The 17,662-nt window shown below is 38.5% G+C and overlaps 1 protein-coding gene across 6 annotated transcripts in view; it reads left to right on the plus strand.

Moving 5' to 3' along the window:
* Positions 1–17,288, plus strand: part of PLSCR4 (phospholipid scramblase 4) — a 40,726-nt gene extending 23,438 nt beyond the window's left edge. For 5 of the 6 annotated variants that reach the window (XM_025290388.3, XM_006057480.4, XM_006057481.4 and 2 more), the window contains 6 exons: positions 4,037–4,272; positions 7,805–7,847; positions 9,038–9,264; positions 11,851–12,012; positions 14,070–14,228; positions 15,177–17,288. In XM_025290388.3, the coding sequence (XP_025146173.1) occupies positions 4,090–4,272; positions 7,805–7,847; positions 9,038–9,264; positions 11,851–12,012; positions 14,070–14,228; positions 15,177–15,233 (831 nt within the window). In that variant the 5' untranslated portion in view covers positions 4,037–4,089 and the 3' untranslated portion in view covers positions 15,234–17,288. Of the gene's footprint in view, positions 1–2,445; positions 2,546–4,036; positions 4,273–7,804; positions 7,848–9,037; positions 9,265–11,850; positions 12,013–14,069; positions 14,229–15,176 lie in introns of all 6 variants that reach the window. The other variant, XM_044946289.2, reaches the window with a different exon arrangement.
* Positions 17,289–17,662: the final 374 nt, after the last annotated feature.

Here is a 17,662-nt window from a genome sequence, read left to right on the forward strand (position 1 = left end):
AAGTATTTCGTTGGCCAAAAAATGTGTTCAGTTTTAAGTACAAATAAAAAGCATATGTGTCATTTTCACCAAGAATTTTATTGAATAATATGTTCCCAAACTAAATGAACTTTTTGGCCAACCCAATATGTTCTTTACAACAAACTGATTTTTCTCCATTTTTTCTAAAGACATTAGCTCTTTTTTCTTATTTAGCTCTAATTTGACATTGTTTCTAGTTGCCATTATTTTCCTTTAGTCTCTCCTGAGTCTGTCTCTCTCAAGAGCTCTGTGTAAACCACACTTAGAAACTGGTTTTCCCAGAGATCCTTGGTCTGATTCCCTGTCCAGCCCCCGGCTGCACCAGCCTGTCCCCTCTCATCTCATCCATTTACCTGTCTTTTTACACTCTCTTTAGTAATCTTGGGAATATCCCATGGTTTCATTTGCTTTTAACCACTTATGAATCCCTTTGTTGTTGTTTAGTTGCTAAGTTGTGTCTGACTCTTGTGACTCTGTAGCCCACCAGGCTCCTCTGTCTATGGATTTTCCTATCCAAGAATACTGAAATGAGTTGCCATATCCTTTTTCAGGGAATCTTCCCAGCCCAGGGATTGAACCCTTGTCTCCTGCATTGCTGGCAGATTCTTTACCACTGAGCCAACAGGGAAGCCCTAGGAATCCTTCAGCTCGCACCCAAATCAGTCTCCCCTGCTCTAAACTTACATTTCCACCCGCCTGTAGACCACTTGCCTTTAGTGACCTGGGATCTCAAACTCAGTGATCCTCAATACATCTTTGGCATCTTGTTCTTAAACACATACCCTCTATTCTTTCTCTACACTGGACTCCTACAGTCAGAAACGTGAGACCCTTTCCTCATATCATCTGTTACCAAGACAATATGTCTCTTTAATGTCGATCATTGTTTTTCCACTTTCTATTCCTTTCATCATAATTAAATTTCCTTACCTCCCATCTAGACTCCTTCAGGCACCTCCTGTGTCATCCAGCCTTCCTATTCATAAAGGCTCTAAATGTAAAACTGGTCACTCCAGTTTGCATGTTATCAGCATAAAGTCCTGTGCACAGAGTAGAGGTCTTTCATCATCATCCCTTCCTCCCCACCTTCCTTTCTGCTTTGTTTGCTAAATCTTCACACATGGCCTTTACCCATGTGGTACTGAGCTTTCCCTGTGCCGCTGCTCGTTTTGTGCCTGTTCTGTCTAAAACCTTTCTCACTCATAAAGATGCTAACTGTCATCTTTAGCATCACGTGTCAGCACTTACATCATAGGGTATCTCCGCTGCCTCAGTTCCTTGCCCCTCCTCTTTAATCCCTTCATCTACTATGCGTCTACCTATGTGAGTGTTATAGACCTAGGTCCTCGGACTATTTAATAAATAGAAATTGATAAGATGCCAGATGAGAAATTCAAACAGGGCTTAGTGAGGCTCATGCTACAGCAGGAGGGAGTGAGAACAAGTAACAGGTGCCAAGTAGGTAAGCTGGTTCCTTAAATGGAGTGAGGGAAGGGGTGAATCTGTGGGTTGGACAGGAAGCATAGCTTAGGTTAGCCCACCCCCTTGGCTGTGCTGTGTGCAGAAATCATGGGCAGTCTTCTGCTTTTGCATACATAAGGTTGTATTTTCTTATGGTATATTTTAGTTTCTGTAAGATTTTAGTAATAGCCCCATTTTCATTCCTGATTTTAATAATTGAAGTCTGTTTTTTCCCTTGGTTAGTGTGGCTTAAGGTTTCTCAATTTGTTGATCTTTTAAAAGAACCTACTTTTGGTTTTGTTGGTTTTGTCTATTTTTATTTTTTCATTTCACTCTCTTCTATTTCAGTCTTTATCATTTCCTCCTGATGGCTTTGAGTTTGGTTTATTTCTAAGGTGGAAAGTTAGGTTACTGGTTTGAGATATTTCTTTCTTTCTTTCTTTTTGGCTGCAAGGGTCTTTGTTGCTCCCCTTGGGCTTTCTCTAGTTGCAGGGGCTATTTTTTGTGGTGTGTGGGCATCTCATTGTGGTGGCTTCTTTCAACGCAAAGCACAGGCTTTAGGGCACACAGGCTTTCAATAATTGTGGCCCATGAGCTTAGTCGCTCCAAGGCATGTGGAATCTTCCTAGAGCAGAAAACAAACCCATTTCTCCTGCATTGTTCTTAATCACTGGACCACCAGGGAAGTCTAAGATATTTCTTTTTTAATGTCGGTGTTTACAGCTATAAATTGCCCTCTAGGCACTGTTTCAGCTACATCCCATAAGCTTTGGTATATTGTGTTTTTGTTTTATTCATCTCAAATTATTTTCTAATTTCCCTCATGATTTTTTTTATCCCTTTGATAATTTAGGAGTAAATTATTTTATTTCCTCATATTTGTGATTTCCCAAATTTCCTTCTGTTATTATTGATATCTGGTTTTACTCCATTGTAATAGAATACATTTTGTTTGGATTTCAGATGTCTTAAATTTATTGAGACTTGTCTTATGGCCCAGCCAATAGGTCTGTCTTTGAGAAGGTTCTGTGTGCATTTGAGAAGAATGTTTTAAAGTTTATTGGTGGGTCAAGTGTTCTATACATTCTGTTATGTCTAGTTTCATTTGTAGTGTTTCATTCGTAGTGTTTCACACTTCTGTTTCCTTTTTGATCTCCTGCTCATGTATTCTACCCATTATTGTGAATGGGGTATTGCAATCTCTAACTATTATTTGTTGAATTGCCTATTTCACTTTATATTTGTCAGTTTTTGCTTGATATATTTTGAAATTCTGTTTTTAGGTATATATAATTGTTACGTCTTCTTGACAGAGTGCCACTTCTGTTATTATAAAATATTGTACTCTTGCCTGGAAAATCCCATGGGTGGTGGAGCCTGGTAGGCTGTAGTCCATGGGGTCACTAAGAGTCGGACATGGCTGAGCGACTTCACTTTCACTTTTCACTTTCATGCGTTGGAGGAGGAAATGGCAGCCCACTCCAGTACTCTTGCCTGGAGAATCCCAGGGACGGGGGAGCCTGGTTGGCTTCCATCTATGGGATCGCACAGAGTTGGACACGACTGAAGCGACTTAGCAGCAGCAGCAGCAGCAATAGTTTTCATCTTAAAAGAAATTTTATCTGACATGAGTATGATTATTTCACTAATTTTTATTAATGAAGTACTAATACATGCTACAACATTGATGAACCTTAAAAATATGCCACAAAGAGCAACCAGGTACGAAGGCTATGTGTTACATGATTTTATTTATATGAAATGTCCAGATTAGGCAAATTTGTGGAGGTAGGAGTTTCCAGGGCCTGAGAGAAAGGTGGGGAATGATTGGAAATTGGTAAAGGATTTTTTAGCAGGTGATGAAACTATTCTGGAGTTAGAGACTAGTCTTTAAAAGAACCCCTTTGACGTTAAGTAGACCTTACTATCTTTCTGACCTTAAACAATGTGTGTATGTGCTTAGTAGTTGCTCAGTTGTGTGACTCTTTGCCACCCCATGGACTGCAACCTGCCAGGCTCCTCTGTCCATGGGGATTCTCCAGGCAAGAATACTGTAGTGGACTGCCACGCCCTCCTCCAAGGGATCTTCCCAACCCAGGGATCGATCCCAGGTCTCCCCCATTGCAGGCATATTCTTTACCATCTGAGCCACCAGAGAAGACCTTAAACAATAGTAGCAATAAACATAATAGGAAAAAATTTACCATTCTATTATATGCTAGGCCTGGCATTAATCTTCCTACAACCCAGTGAAGTAGGAATATTATCATCTCCAAAGAAGGAAACTAATGCATAAAGGCTAGCATGTTAACTTGATATTTCAACCTTACTTCTGTGCCTCTGAAATGGGAATAATTACTTCATAAGATTTAAGAGGATTAAATGAGTTAAGGTATAAATCCTCTTAGTGCATTTTGGTACATTCTATATACTCATAAAATGGAACACCTTGTTATTTTTAAGTGGAAGTTGTGTGATCCATATCATTTCCATGTAAACACCATATATTGTAGCATTCATAATGTATAATTCTTCCATTTGTTTTTGAATGCAGGGCCCCCTGGACTGGCTATCCCCCCACCTGCAGGCTACCCAGGAGGCTTGCCTATGGGATACTATGGTCCACATCATCCCAGTACCTTCCCCCTGTACATGCAGACTGGGAGTATCTGCCCCATCCAGTACCAGCCTGGAAAATATCCTGCACCACAATTTTCTGCTCCAGTAGTATGGATGCCAATGCCAACTCCCATACCACACTGCCCTCCGGGTCTGGAATGCCTAGCCCAGGTACTCCACACAAATCCAAATTGTTTTCTTACAAAGTATGACTAGAGATCCAAGAAGAAGAGACTAGATAGAGTACATAAAGGTGATGGGTCAGAGATGACAGATGTTTAATTTTTGTGACTATAAGAATGATGATGACAATTTCAGGAATGGGAATGGGGAAAAAAGAAGATATGGATTTTTTTTGGTGGTACGAATATGACTCTCCTGAAGGGTCTATGCTGAATTTTAAGATATTCACGATGTCCTGTTGAACACAGTTTAAAAAATAGGAATAGGAATAGCAGAAAGTCTATTAAGATGTTAATTAGGTTGCCATTTGTTTAGAAGTAAAGGGTGAACAACAATAAAAGCAGTGTTACGAAGAACAGAGGACAGTGAGTGAATCACTCAATGCCTTAGACCTTTGCTTTTTCTCACTACCCATAGTTTTCATCAGCCAGTCCTGTCACCTCACAAAACATACAATGTAAATAAAAATAAAAGCCAGCCAAGAATATTGTCCATATGCTTGGAAAGGTGAAGGCAAAAGGAGAAGGGGATGGCAGAGGATGAGATGGTTATATAGCATCATCAACTCAATGGATATGAATTTGAGCAAACTCTGGGAGACAATGGAGGACAGGGGAGCTTGGCATACTGCAGTCCATGGAGTCTCAAGGAGTCAGACACAACTTAGCAACTAAACAACAATAACAAGGATATTGTTTCAGGCCAAGTTCCAGAGAACCCTTTTTCACAACATAGAGACTCCCTAATTTTCATTTATATGGACATTTTAGGATCAGGACAACTATTTCAGAAGCTGGAGCAATATGCTAACATGTTTGTGTACTGAATGGTGGTATTTAAAAACCCATGTCAGAAACAAAAACGTTGCTTAAAGAAAAGAAGATAAACCTAGTATTGTAAATACCTTAGAAACAACTAAATTATGTTCACCTTTAGAAAAAGCAAGTGTTTAAATACCTTAAAAGCAAGGGACTTGCCCATTCAATACATGTCTCCCCACATAGTCAACCAAATGTTCATTGACATTGACATGTTTCTCTTTTTGACTTTATATACTGACTGTTAAACCTGTGCATTGAAAACCATTGTTGCAAAGTTATAGTGTTGATCTTCAAAGTAAAACCGTTAGATCAGGAAAATTTGGATTTTACATAAACCAAACTTTATTAAATTATTGTTTGACAAAATATTGACGAAATACAAAGCCTTCAAGTAAAGTGCTAGAATAGCTGCTATATTATTTTGGAAGCTTATAAAATGCTTACAAGTTAATCAGGTTTAAAAAGTTTATTTCTTCATAAACTTTAATATTTTCTAAAAACAGAAAATTTCCTTAAAATCTAATATCTGATGTCGTTTCTTTTTTAAAATGTATAGCTTTAATATTGTTCATTCAAATATTAAAAATTTTTCTTAATTTCTTCTATTACTTTGAATGAAGTTAAATGAACATATTTTATGAATACCATGTTCCCTTTTAGGAGTGTTTTTAGTTTAAAAAAATGTAAAAGAAACAAACAGGTTTACAGCCAGACAACCTGGCTTTTTATTCTAGCTCTGCACCCTCCTCATTCTACCTTGAGTAACTTTTCTAACCTCTTGGTGCTTGAATTTCATCATCTATAAAATAGTACTAACGATACCTACCCAACTGGGTTGTTAGGATAATTTTTAATGGGATAAAGTTTATAATATGCCTGATATTTCTGGCACAAGGACCCACCCAGTGGATGATAACCTGTGCAGATGTTAATACTTGAAACACCTTATGTATATGCATGGAAGACAGAGCCAAGCATCCAGACATTTTCTTTTATCTAGTTTTCTTTCTCTCTCTCTCATTTTTTTTGCACCACTTGAAGGCATGTGGGATCTTAGTTTCCTGACTAGGGACTGAACCTTTGCCCTCTCTAGTGGAAGCTTGGAGCCTTAACCACTGGACCTCCAGGGAAGTCCCTATCCTAGTTTTTTGCTCTCTCATGTGCTAATTACATGAATGATTATCAGGACTATCCTGACACTTTAACATCCAGGGTTTACATTATTTCTAGACACTGGATTGGCGAGTGACTCCACACTTGGTTAGTACTGCTTCTTAAAACTATAGCATCTTATTTGATAAACTCCATTCACATCAACAGGCATCATTTCTTTAGCATATTTTGCTCAGCAGTGGAAGCTCTCACCAAGTGGTGAATACTTTTACTTTTTAGTTATAGGTATTAGAAAGCCCCTAGATTTTTTCAAAGGGATTGTAAAGCAACCCTGAGTGGCCACCTTTGATAATTTTATAAGACGTGTTTAGATTCTAACCTGATTGAGTTTTTATAAAGAAATTTTTTTTAGTCAAATAAAGATCATATCCTCTCTGTACCCTCCTGTAGTTGATCATGCCACAAGATTTTTGTGTCCGTTTACATCATTTTAAATTTTGCTTATTACCACATTAATGTGGTGTTCATTAATTAGAGTATTCAACAAGTAGTTGGTGAAATATGGCATTTCAGGCAATTTTCTGGACTCACGGATTAGGAGTGATCTGATAATCTAAGTGGGGGCAACAGAAGATGAGATGGTTGGATGGCATCACTGATTCAGTGGACATGAGTTTGAGCAAACTCTGGGAGATAGGAAGGACAGGGAAGCCTAGCATGCTTCAGTCCATTGGGTCGCAGAGTCGAACACAACTTAGCGACTGAACAGCAACAGGAATTATCTAAGTTATCTAAAATTACAGCAATATGATTAGTCTGTCTTTAAGGAGGTTTCTTTTCTGCTAGAATGTTCTCAAGTATGATAGATGATGGACCAGTCAAAGTGTTTATCTTTACAGTGACCCCTAAGTTAAGGAAGAAGTTGATGTAACGGTATGCCCAACCTCCATTTTCAAGGGATCGAATCCCTAAATGTTTCCTCTCCTTTGCCCTATTCCTAATCACATACTTCCAGCTCTTTGGGTCCTCCCCTGTTAAAACTGCACTAGGGAGGCAGCAGCTCAAGTGAATGGAAGTTGGTGTATTAACCTCTCTCAGAGGTACCTGTGAAGACTGGACAATCCTGTGCAAGATCCACCCTGCCTACTTCACACTCTCTAAATCAGTGAGAAAACTGGCTTCTCTATGGCTGGTCTGTGTTAAACTGTCCTGAACTTTCTGACACCTCCAGTCTATAGGTGACATGATGGATGCTAGGAGCAATTGATGTCAACACAGCTTATTCTAGATGCTGTTACTGAAACAGGAAGATGATTTTATAATATTTTAAACAAATGTTTCAATATTTTTTGGTGGAACTGAAGGAGAGTGTTCTTTTTGGATAGCTCTGTTAATAACCACCTGATCAGGTGCTGTTAGGCTAATTTCACTTCATATGTTTTTGATTCCATTCAGTTTCAAAAAGATGTTTTTGCATCCATTGATATGTTTTAGCCTCTGTCTCATTCATTTTTTTCTAATACTGGTTTAATTTATTTCTGTTATTTCTCTCTCTCCTAATTAATTGCTTTGTTCTATCCCAACAGTTGGACAACATACACGTTCTTCAGCATTTTGAACCCCTGGAAAGTATGTATAATTTTGTAGTGTCCAGTAATATTTGAATCAGGTGAAAATTTTTATTATCCAACATCTAGTTCCTTATTTATATTGATCATTTTTAGTGTTTCAAAGAGAAAAGACTATTTTCTATTGCCCTATCGTCAAGAAAGTAACAAAGGAACTTGTGTAATTTTGTCTATTTACACATCATACCTAAGACTTCAAAAGGACTTACATTTGGTCGAACCTCCTATCCTTTATCTATCTCAACTCCTCCATATTCACTTTTCATGGACAAGGAAAGAAGAAGCCAAGAGATTAATTGAGTTAGCCAAGGGCACCCTAGTCAGCTAATCAGCGAAGGAGCTGGAATTAGTCTCAGTCTGCTGAGTTCTAAGTCCATGCTATGGAAATAAGAAGAAATCAAGGTAAACACAATGCCTGTTCTCCCAAATTTCCTGACCCTCACTGAACAAGATATACACATTCATTTCATTCACTTGACCACTACATGGAGCCTTTAACTTTTCTTGGTTGGTTTTCTTATTTACAACTAGTGATGACCCTAATCATCTCAGCATATTTCATGAGCTGATTCATTCATTTATGGTCTAGTGGATAATTTCATTTAAATGGTTTTATAATTAAAGTTTTCTGAATTCAAATACTCCAGGAATATCATTTCCAGTGTTTGCTTCTATGCGGAAAAGTTTACACTGAACTTCTTAAAAGAAATGTTTCAAATTTTCAAAATAACTTATATACTTTTAAGACAGATGAATATTATTGGGATTCTAATCACTGCATCGGAGAAGGCAATGGCACCCCACTCTAGTACTCTTGCCTGGAAAATCCCATGGACGGAGGAGCCCGGTAGGCTGCAGTCCATGGGGTCGCTCAGAGTCGGACAGGACTGAGCAACTTCACTTTCACTTCTCACCTTCATGCATTGGAGAAGGAAATGGCAACCCACTCCAGTATTCTTGCCTGGAGAATCCCAGGGATGGGGGAGCCTGGTGGGCTGCTGTCTATGGGGTTGCACAGAGTCGGACACGACTGAAGCGACTTAGCAGCAGCAGCAATCATTGCATATTTTTCATTAGAAATTTTTTAAAAAGCTGTTTTATTTTAGGCCCCTGTCAAATACTACAGAAGGACTTCATGAGGCCCATTTTAACTGCTTCTAAAATAAGAAATCTCTCTCATTTTATTTTTAGTGATAACAGGTTTTGAAACTAATAATAGATACGATATTAAAAACAACACAGGCCAGATGGTTTACTTTGTGACTGAAGACACAGATGACTACACCAGGAATGCTTACCGGACACTGAGGCCCTTCGTGCTCCGGGTCACTGACTGTATGGGCCGAGAAGTCATGACAATGCAAAGACCTTTCAGATGCACCTGCTGCTGCTTCTGTTGCCCCTCCGCCAGGCAAGAGGTAAGAGGACAGATGAGACAGAGGTCTCATCCATTGTTTTTTCCTGATCCAACTCTTCACTGCACAGTTGTGCTCCTTCCAAAACCACAAAGAAGGGGACTTTCATGGCACAGTCAGAATGGAAGCTAGTGGGGAGGAAGGAAGCCAAATGCCAAATAATCCTAACCTATGGAGAATCACCAAGGCAGTTTTCTAGTGGGTTCATGTCTTTGGGTGCTAATCAGGGGGATCAAGCACAAATTAAGGTTATTTATGACTGAAGCGACTTAGCACACATGCAGTCAATTGTTATCTATTGAATTAGAAATTAGCAATTCCACAGACTATAGCCTGGCAGGATCCTCTATCCATGGGATTCTCCAGGATATAATACTGGAGCGAGTTGCTGCCCTCCTCCTGGGGAACTTCTTAACCCAGGGCTCGACTCCTCCTCTCTTATATTTCCTTCCTGCATTGGCAGGCAGAAAGGCCATTACCTACAACATATTTATCTAAATGTTCCTATATATCCCCAAATAAGGTCACGCTAAATATAGACACACATTTAGAATTGGAAGGCACTTCAGACACTTTTACTCTACCCATTATATCTACACCTTATTACAGATAAAGAAAGGGTGACTCAAAAAAAGAATAATTGTTTTGGTGGTGTTACAAAAAAATTTTTTTTTGGAGGATCGTGTTACATTTGGTAGATGGTGGAACTAGAAAGCAAATGTGTCAAGTTACACTTTGGTTGTTCTTCTACAATCCATGCTACCCTAGGAAAATTGTTTACTACAAAGAAAAGCAAAGCAGTTTTGAGAGTGATCCAGAAGAATTTGAATTTCAAATATGCCACTGACTTAAAAGTGGGCAATTTACTTAACCCAGTGGTCCCCAAACATTTTGGCACCAGGGACCAGTTTCATGGAAGAGAGTTTTTCCATGGCCTGGGGCAGGGGGATGGTTTGGAGATAATTTTCATAAGGAGTTCACAACCTTAGATCCCTAGCATGTGCAGTTCACAGTAGGGTTCACGCTTCTCTGAGAATCTGAGGCCACCACTGATCTGACAGGAGGTGGAGCTCAGGCAGTAATGCAAGTGATGGGAAGCAAGCAGCCGTAAATACAGATACACCTGCCACTCACTTTCTGCCACGTGGCCCGGTTCCTAACAGGCAACAGACTGGTACTGGTCCATGGCCTAGGGACTGGGGACCCCTGATTTAGCCTGTTTGAGCCCCAGTGTTCTTAATACATAAACTGGATGGAACAATATCCCTTAGATTTATTGAGATTTTAATTTTATGTTAAGTATCAGCCTTTGCAATAGAATTAACTTATAGCCCTTTCTGTGCCTTGATTTATTCACCTGTAAAATGGATATATTAATATTACTATCTCATAGGATGATTATTTTGAGGATTATGTAGTAAATAAATGTCAACTGTGTTACCATGAATGTGTGGGCTTAGTCACTTCAGTTGTGTCCTACTCTTTGCAAGCCCATGGACTGAAGCCTGCCAGGCTCCTCTGTCCATGGGATTCTCCAAGCAAGAATACTGGAGTGGGTTACCATGCTCTCCTCCAGGGGATATTCTTGACCCAGGGATTGAACCTGTGTCTTCTGAAGCTCATGCATTGCAGGTGGAGTCTTTACTGCTGAGCCACAGGGAAGTCCTGTGTTAGCACAGTGCCTGGCAAATAGTGTAGCGCTCAGTGAATATTAGCTGTTGTCAGATAGCTTACTCCTTTGTCACTATTGTCTTTGTAACAACTGTCATATTTGAGATGAATCTCCACCTCATCCTATACTTTTATGCACATTCTATTGTCTTCACAGCATTTAATTTTCAGAATGGCTCATTCCCTTTTCTATTATAATTGTCATGTCTGAGATGTCAATCTAAAAAGCTAGCATGTTACTTTTTTGTGGATTGTGCCACTAGACATGAGACCCCTAGGTCAGGGACAAAGAACTTTATTACAGCCCAGTAAGCAGCATGAGGGGCTTCTCTAGTGCCTCAGATGGTAAAGAATCCATCTGCCAATGCAGGAAATGCGTGTTTGATCCCTGGGTTGGGAAGATCCCCAGGAGAAGGAAACAGCAACCCAATCCAGTATTTTCGTCTGGAAAATCCCACGGACAGAGGAGTCTGGCAGGCTACAGTGCATAGGGTTGCAAAGAGTCGGATAGGACTTAGCAACCAAACCACCATCACCAAGCAGCATGAGCTCCAGCACATGTGCATCGGTTCCCTCCTCCCCACATTCTACAGAGATGACTCAGAGGATCCCGAGTAGATACTCCATATACAGCTGAGGGACACAGAGCCTAGAGAACTGACCATTTTATAACTAGCAGTAATTTTGTCCTGAAGGGAACATGGCCTCATCTCTCAAGGCTGTTCTCTGACATACTACCCTAAGAAATAGCCCAGGGAAAATGGAAGACTATACCAATGACAGTCTCCCTAGTTCTGGAAAGAATCAAGAACACATCTTGTGTGTGTGTGTGTGTCTGTGTGTGTCTGTGTGTGTGTGTGTGTCTGTGTGTATTAATATGGCATATTCACCCACCTCTGTCCCTGCTTCATTTGGCAGCTGGAGGTGCAGTGTCCTCCTGGCGTCACCATTGGCTTTGTAGCCGAACACTGGAACCTGTGCAGGGCAGTGTACAGCCTCCAAAATGAGAAGAAAGAAGATATGATGGGAGTACTTGGGCCATGTTCCACCTATGGCTGTGGTTCAGATTCTGTTTTTGAGGTAAACAAATATAAACATGTTTCTATAATTTTTTTTCTACATGTACTAACACGCCCCAGAATGATCTGGCTTTAGATAATTTGTGTGTGTCTCTGTGTGTGTGTGTGAATGAATAGTGTGAGGAAAGAGTTAACTAATAGGTTGACATCAAGAAGTTTTCAAATTATTTTTAGGGGATTGCTTAATGCTTTCCGCAAATCTTTTTTATGATTTCCGTGTTGGATGAAAATAAGAAGAAACCATTTAAAATATTAACTTGAGACTAAATAGCCTGACCTAATGCATTCATTTTATTCTTGGCTGTTTTTCACTAACCATTTTACCAAGGATTTCCAATCAGAATATAGGTCCTGAGTAATGAAGAGGCCCCACATACCACAGAACAAATAGAGCATCCCTGAGGTTGTGCAAGATAGAACCCTGCTGCATCCTCAAAACACAATACAATGCTCATAACATGCATAAAACTTATGGTGGATTATAACATTTTCTGGAAAAAGAAAAATCCTTCTGTTTTGCCTTTATCTCAATGGCTACAGAATGGTATCTCTAAGGTGAAAGTCAGTCAGTCATGTCTGACTCTTTATGACCCCATGGACTGTACAGTCCACGGAATTCTCCAGGCCAGAATACTGCAGTGGGTAGCCTTTCCCTTCTCCAGGGGATCTTCCCAAGCCAGGAATTGAACCCAAGTCTTCAGCATTGCAGGGTGGATTCTTTATCAGCTGAGCCCTAAGGGAGTTGAATGATATCTTACTACCCTACAGTTCTGACAAAGGAGATTCCTGGGCTCCTTAAAGCGTTCTTCTTTGGAATTCAACAAGACTCATAATCTAAAATTACACATTCAAATATTTTCTATGACACCCAGTAAACTTCCCTTAGTTCTTGTTTTACATAACCGTATTGTCAACCATTACTTATTTATAAAAAGACCATTGTAGATAGGTAGAAAATGAAGATAAGCCAGGTTTTGAGGGCAGAGTGTTTGGATCATTCTCATCACCAAAAGTGGTATTTGTGTGTTTTCCTTGTGGCAAGTGCCAGAATCTCCCTTTTAGAAGCTGAAGCCCTTTGAGATTCTGAGACTATTTAAGAAGACAGGACTGGGACTTTCCTGGTGGTCCAGTGGTTAAGAATCTGCCTTGCAGTGCAGGGGATTAGAGTTTGATCCCTGGTCAGGGGACTAAGATCCCACATACTACAGAGCGACTAAGCCCTTGCACCACAACTGCTGAGCCCGTGGGCTACAACCAGAGTCTGTGCACCGCAACTGGAGATCCCATGTGCCACAGCTAAGCCCCAATGCAGCTAAATAAGTAAATACATATTTTAAAGAAGAACACAGCACACCAGAAGCCGAGTGATTACATGGATTCTATGAAGTGCAATGAAGTAGAGCACCTTGGACTGGAGCCCACCAGGCTCTTCTGTTCAAGGAATTCTGTAGGCAGTGCTGGAGTGGATTGCCATTCCCTCCTCCAGAGGCTCTTTCTGACCCAGGGATCAAACCTGGGTCTCCTGCAAGGTGGGAAGATTCTTTACTATCTGAGCCACCAGGGAAGCCCCAAATAAATGAATAAATACTAGAAAAAAGAAAAAGAAGAAGAAGAGCACAGGACCCATAGAAGCCTGAGTGATTGCATGGATTTTGTGAAGTACAATAAAGCAGACCATCTTTCCCTCCAGTGGAGAGACTCCCTGCCAATCCATAATTCCCACTCTTTACTTTAGGGAAAGAATTTCAAAATCAGTTTAAATCATACCTCCACTGAAAGGCTTTCCTAAAAACTCAGTGGAGGATGAAGAAAGAACATGGAGCTTGAGAATTGTAAGATATTCCCCAGCTCGGTCGTTAACCAGTTGCAGGGCACTTAACTCTTCCTGGCCATAATTTCCTATTTGAAATTTTATTATTACTATATTCATTTCCTGCCCTATGCTTGTACTGAAAAGTAGTGAAAGTGACCTCAGGGTGAACTGCTTATAAACAGGAGAATAAAGCATGTGTTTTAACACCTTTTAATCATCCTAAAGTCATATTCTTATCTTTCTAGATCCTGTCCCTGGATGGTGTTTCCATTATTGGCAGTATCACTCGGAAGTGGAATGGTGTGTTATCAGCAATGAGCGATGCTGACCACTTTGAAATTCACTTCCCATTAGACCTGGACGTGACCATGAAAGCCATGATTTTTGGAGCTTGCTTCCTCATTGTAAGCCTTTTGCTGTTGAGCTATTCTGAGAGAATTATTCTTTCTGATGAGAAGTAGCATATGTAGTAGAAAGGCAATAAGGTTTGAAACTGACTCTGCCACTTACTGATTATGTCTTGTTATTCAGTCCCTAAGTCGTGTCCGACTCTTTGTGAGTTATATGTCTTGCAAAGTGTTTAACACTTGCAAGCCTCAGTTTCCTCATTTATAAAATGGAAATGAAATATGTGTGTATATATTTATATTCCAGGGTTATAAATACTAGCTATTATATTAGTAAAGGAGCCAGGACCATGCTTGAGAGCTACTAAGCATCCACTCAGTGTAATTGTCATCATTGCATGTTACTTACTATTCTCACTACTTAAAGATGCCTATCCTTTGATTTCTTAATGAAATAAAATAAGTCTAAAGCTGATGTTTTTTCTCTTCACCTATTACCTCTTTGTCAATATACTCCTTGGTGTTGTACCATCCTATATTTATTGGGTACAGTTCCTTTGCTGTATTTCTATCTGATTAATGGCTAATATTATTAAGTAAAGCATAGAAATAAAATTGGTAGCATTTACCTTAAAATATCTATTTAACATTGCAATTATATGTTTAACTTGTTTAATCCTTTCTAAAACACGTTTAATATAGATTATCAAGTTTTTCTCATCTCAACAATGAAAATTTAGTTAATTGGCACCCCAAATGGAAAGTTTATTGACTGCCCACAGTTTCAAATTTGCAATTGCTGTTCTTCCTATTATGTTCTGTTCATGAAGATTTCACTAAAGATTTCATGATTTATTCTTACCTGAAATGAGAAAATTACCTGTTAAGTTATAGAGTAACATTTTATGCATTGCACTTAATTACTTATGTACTGTTGTATTTGTATAATTATTTATCTATCTAATTTGATATTTATTATACATATAATTATTTTTCTAATTTCAGGACTTCATGTATTTTGAAAGCTCTCCACCACAACATTCAAACATTCATCATCATTGATGGAACCACACATCAGCAATGATGATTAATTAAAGAAAAATTTAGAAAAGTTGCCTGGGCTCATAGTCAACCCTCAACTATTCACAAATATATTTATCTGCTTTTGCATATTAATATTGTTGGATGTTAGCATTGACAGGTAGGCTGAGAGTGTAAGTGGAAGAACACATCAGTTGTGTATCTGTCTACTTGGTAAACAGGGAGTTTATCATGAAAAAACTATGACTTATTAACCAAGGGAATATATATATATATATATATATATATATATATATATATATATATAGTGAACTTGGAAACACTTTAAACATGAGATAAGAGAAAATGAATCCCAAAGCTCTTACACTAATTGATAGTAAAATTATGGTCTTTTAAGAGCAATCTTTGTTGACATAGAGTCATGTAGGCTCTATCTCTAACCCTTTCCTCTCCTTCATGTCCATTTGCTGAACACAAATTTGATTCCAGGTGAAAAGAATGATACACTTCATTATTAAAAACAGAAAGGAAAGGGAGATAGAAATATTATATTGTATTGCACAAGGAAAATTTTACTTGTGCAAATGTATCAGAAACTTGTTTTGCAAACTTATGAAAATTTCCATGGAAATTTTTATTTTATTACAAAATAAAACATGTTTTTCATTTCATAAGGTTATATTTCCCATGCTTCATTTACTAGCATGCACAAGCAGGAGCTGTCTCCTTATGAAGATAGGGTCAGACTATCAGGAAAAGAGGTGAGCGGGGCCATGACTAGTCTGGATCTCTGACCAATTTAGAGACTTCAGTGCCCTTATGAGAAGCTTTCATTTGATACATTTAACCTCTCTTGGCTATAGATGCCTTACATATAAAATAGGTTTGGTCAAACCTCTATGACTGCCTGTTAAACCTTTGTATCTCATTTGATATGAACCAGAAGAGATGATTGTTTTTTTCCTCTTAAAAGAAGATCCCTGATTCAAACCAGGCTGTTCAAACTGCAGAAGTTGGAGTTTCACTTTCAAATTTTGAAATGTGATATTCTGTGTAGCATTTTGTAAATGCAAAAACTGCAAAAGCAGATACTGTGTAATATTACTTTGCTGTTTTTTATTTAAATGATAGATAAGTCTGTATCTAGGAAAAGAAAGTGATAAAAGAGCAAACATGGTACTTCTCTGGGATCTATAGCTACTCAGTAAAGGTTATTTGGACTAACATAGTAAACGTAAAAATTGTACTTGTTTGTATTCGCTAAAAGCACAGTGTATTAGTGAACACACTCTGATACATCAGCTTGCCTCTACTGCACTTTAGTTTCCTATTTGGACATGAACTGTGTTCTTTCAACACAACCAGTATATAGAATGGAATGTATTCTGCTGCTGCTTATTAAAAGAAGCAAGACTGAGTGTGCTTAAGTATGAGATGAAAGCCTTTGCCCATTGAATTTCCTGTTGAAGTTTGTATTGAAGTGAAAGAAAGGTGCCTCATTTTTAAATTATATCCATGTTTTAATGATGTGTTGTTTTACCCAGTTTCTTGTAATGTTCACTTTTATATGTTACTGCTAGCTTTCTTTAAAAAAAATGTAAAATCTGCTGCTTTCTAAGATAATAATTTTATTTGGAAAGGTATTTGTAGTCTTAAATAGATACATTATTTCTTGTAATGATGTATGACATTTAACAAGTGAGACAATAGTATTCAGAAAGTTTACTGTATAAACATTTGATTTTTATTTGCTACATTCCTACATTCTAAGACCTGATGCATAATACTAGGAAAAAATTAGTTTTAGCATGACATTTAAAATTTCTATTAAAAATTTTTGCAGTAGTAACATGTCTCTTACAATTTCCTTCTTTAAAATAATATTGTTTATTATGTTTTAATACTACAGTTTATATTATAACTTTTATATTTCTTATATAAAATATACAGTATTTCATTGTGTAAAACTGATCAGACTGATTAACAAAACAAGCTCTTTTCTGAAATGTGTGTGTTTTCATGTTTCATCATATTGTTTTTGGCTTCTAAATAAACATAATATAGTTTATACTAAAATACTGTTTTATTTTTGCCTTGTGATTGAGTCTTTGCAATAGACTGTATCCTCCCTCAAAAAAATTTATGGGTTACCTGAATGTGATGGTGTTTGGAGTGGAGCCTTTAGGAGGTGAAAGGTCATGCAGGTGAAGCCCTCATGAATGGGATTCAGTTCAGTTCAGTCACTCAGTTGTGTCCAACTCTTTGCGACCCCATGAATCACAGCACACCAGGCCTCCCTGTCCATCACCAACTCCAAGAGTTCACTCAGACTCACATCCATCGAGTCGGTGATGCCATCCAGCCATCTCATCCCTGTCATCCCCTTCTCCTGCCCCCAATCCCTCCCAGCATCAGAGTCTTTTCCAATGAGTCAACTCTTCACATGGGGT

The sequence above is a fragment of the Bubalus bubalis genome, chromosome 1, assembly GCF_019923935.1.
Source record: "Bubalus bubalis isolate 160015118507 breed Murrah chromosome 1, NDDB_SH_1, whole genome shotgun sequence".
NCBI classification, from domain to species: domain Eukaryota; kingdom Metazoa; phylum Chordata; class Mammalia; order Artiodactyla; family Bovidae; genus Bubalus; species Bubalus bubalis.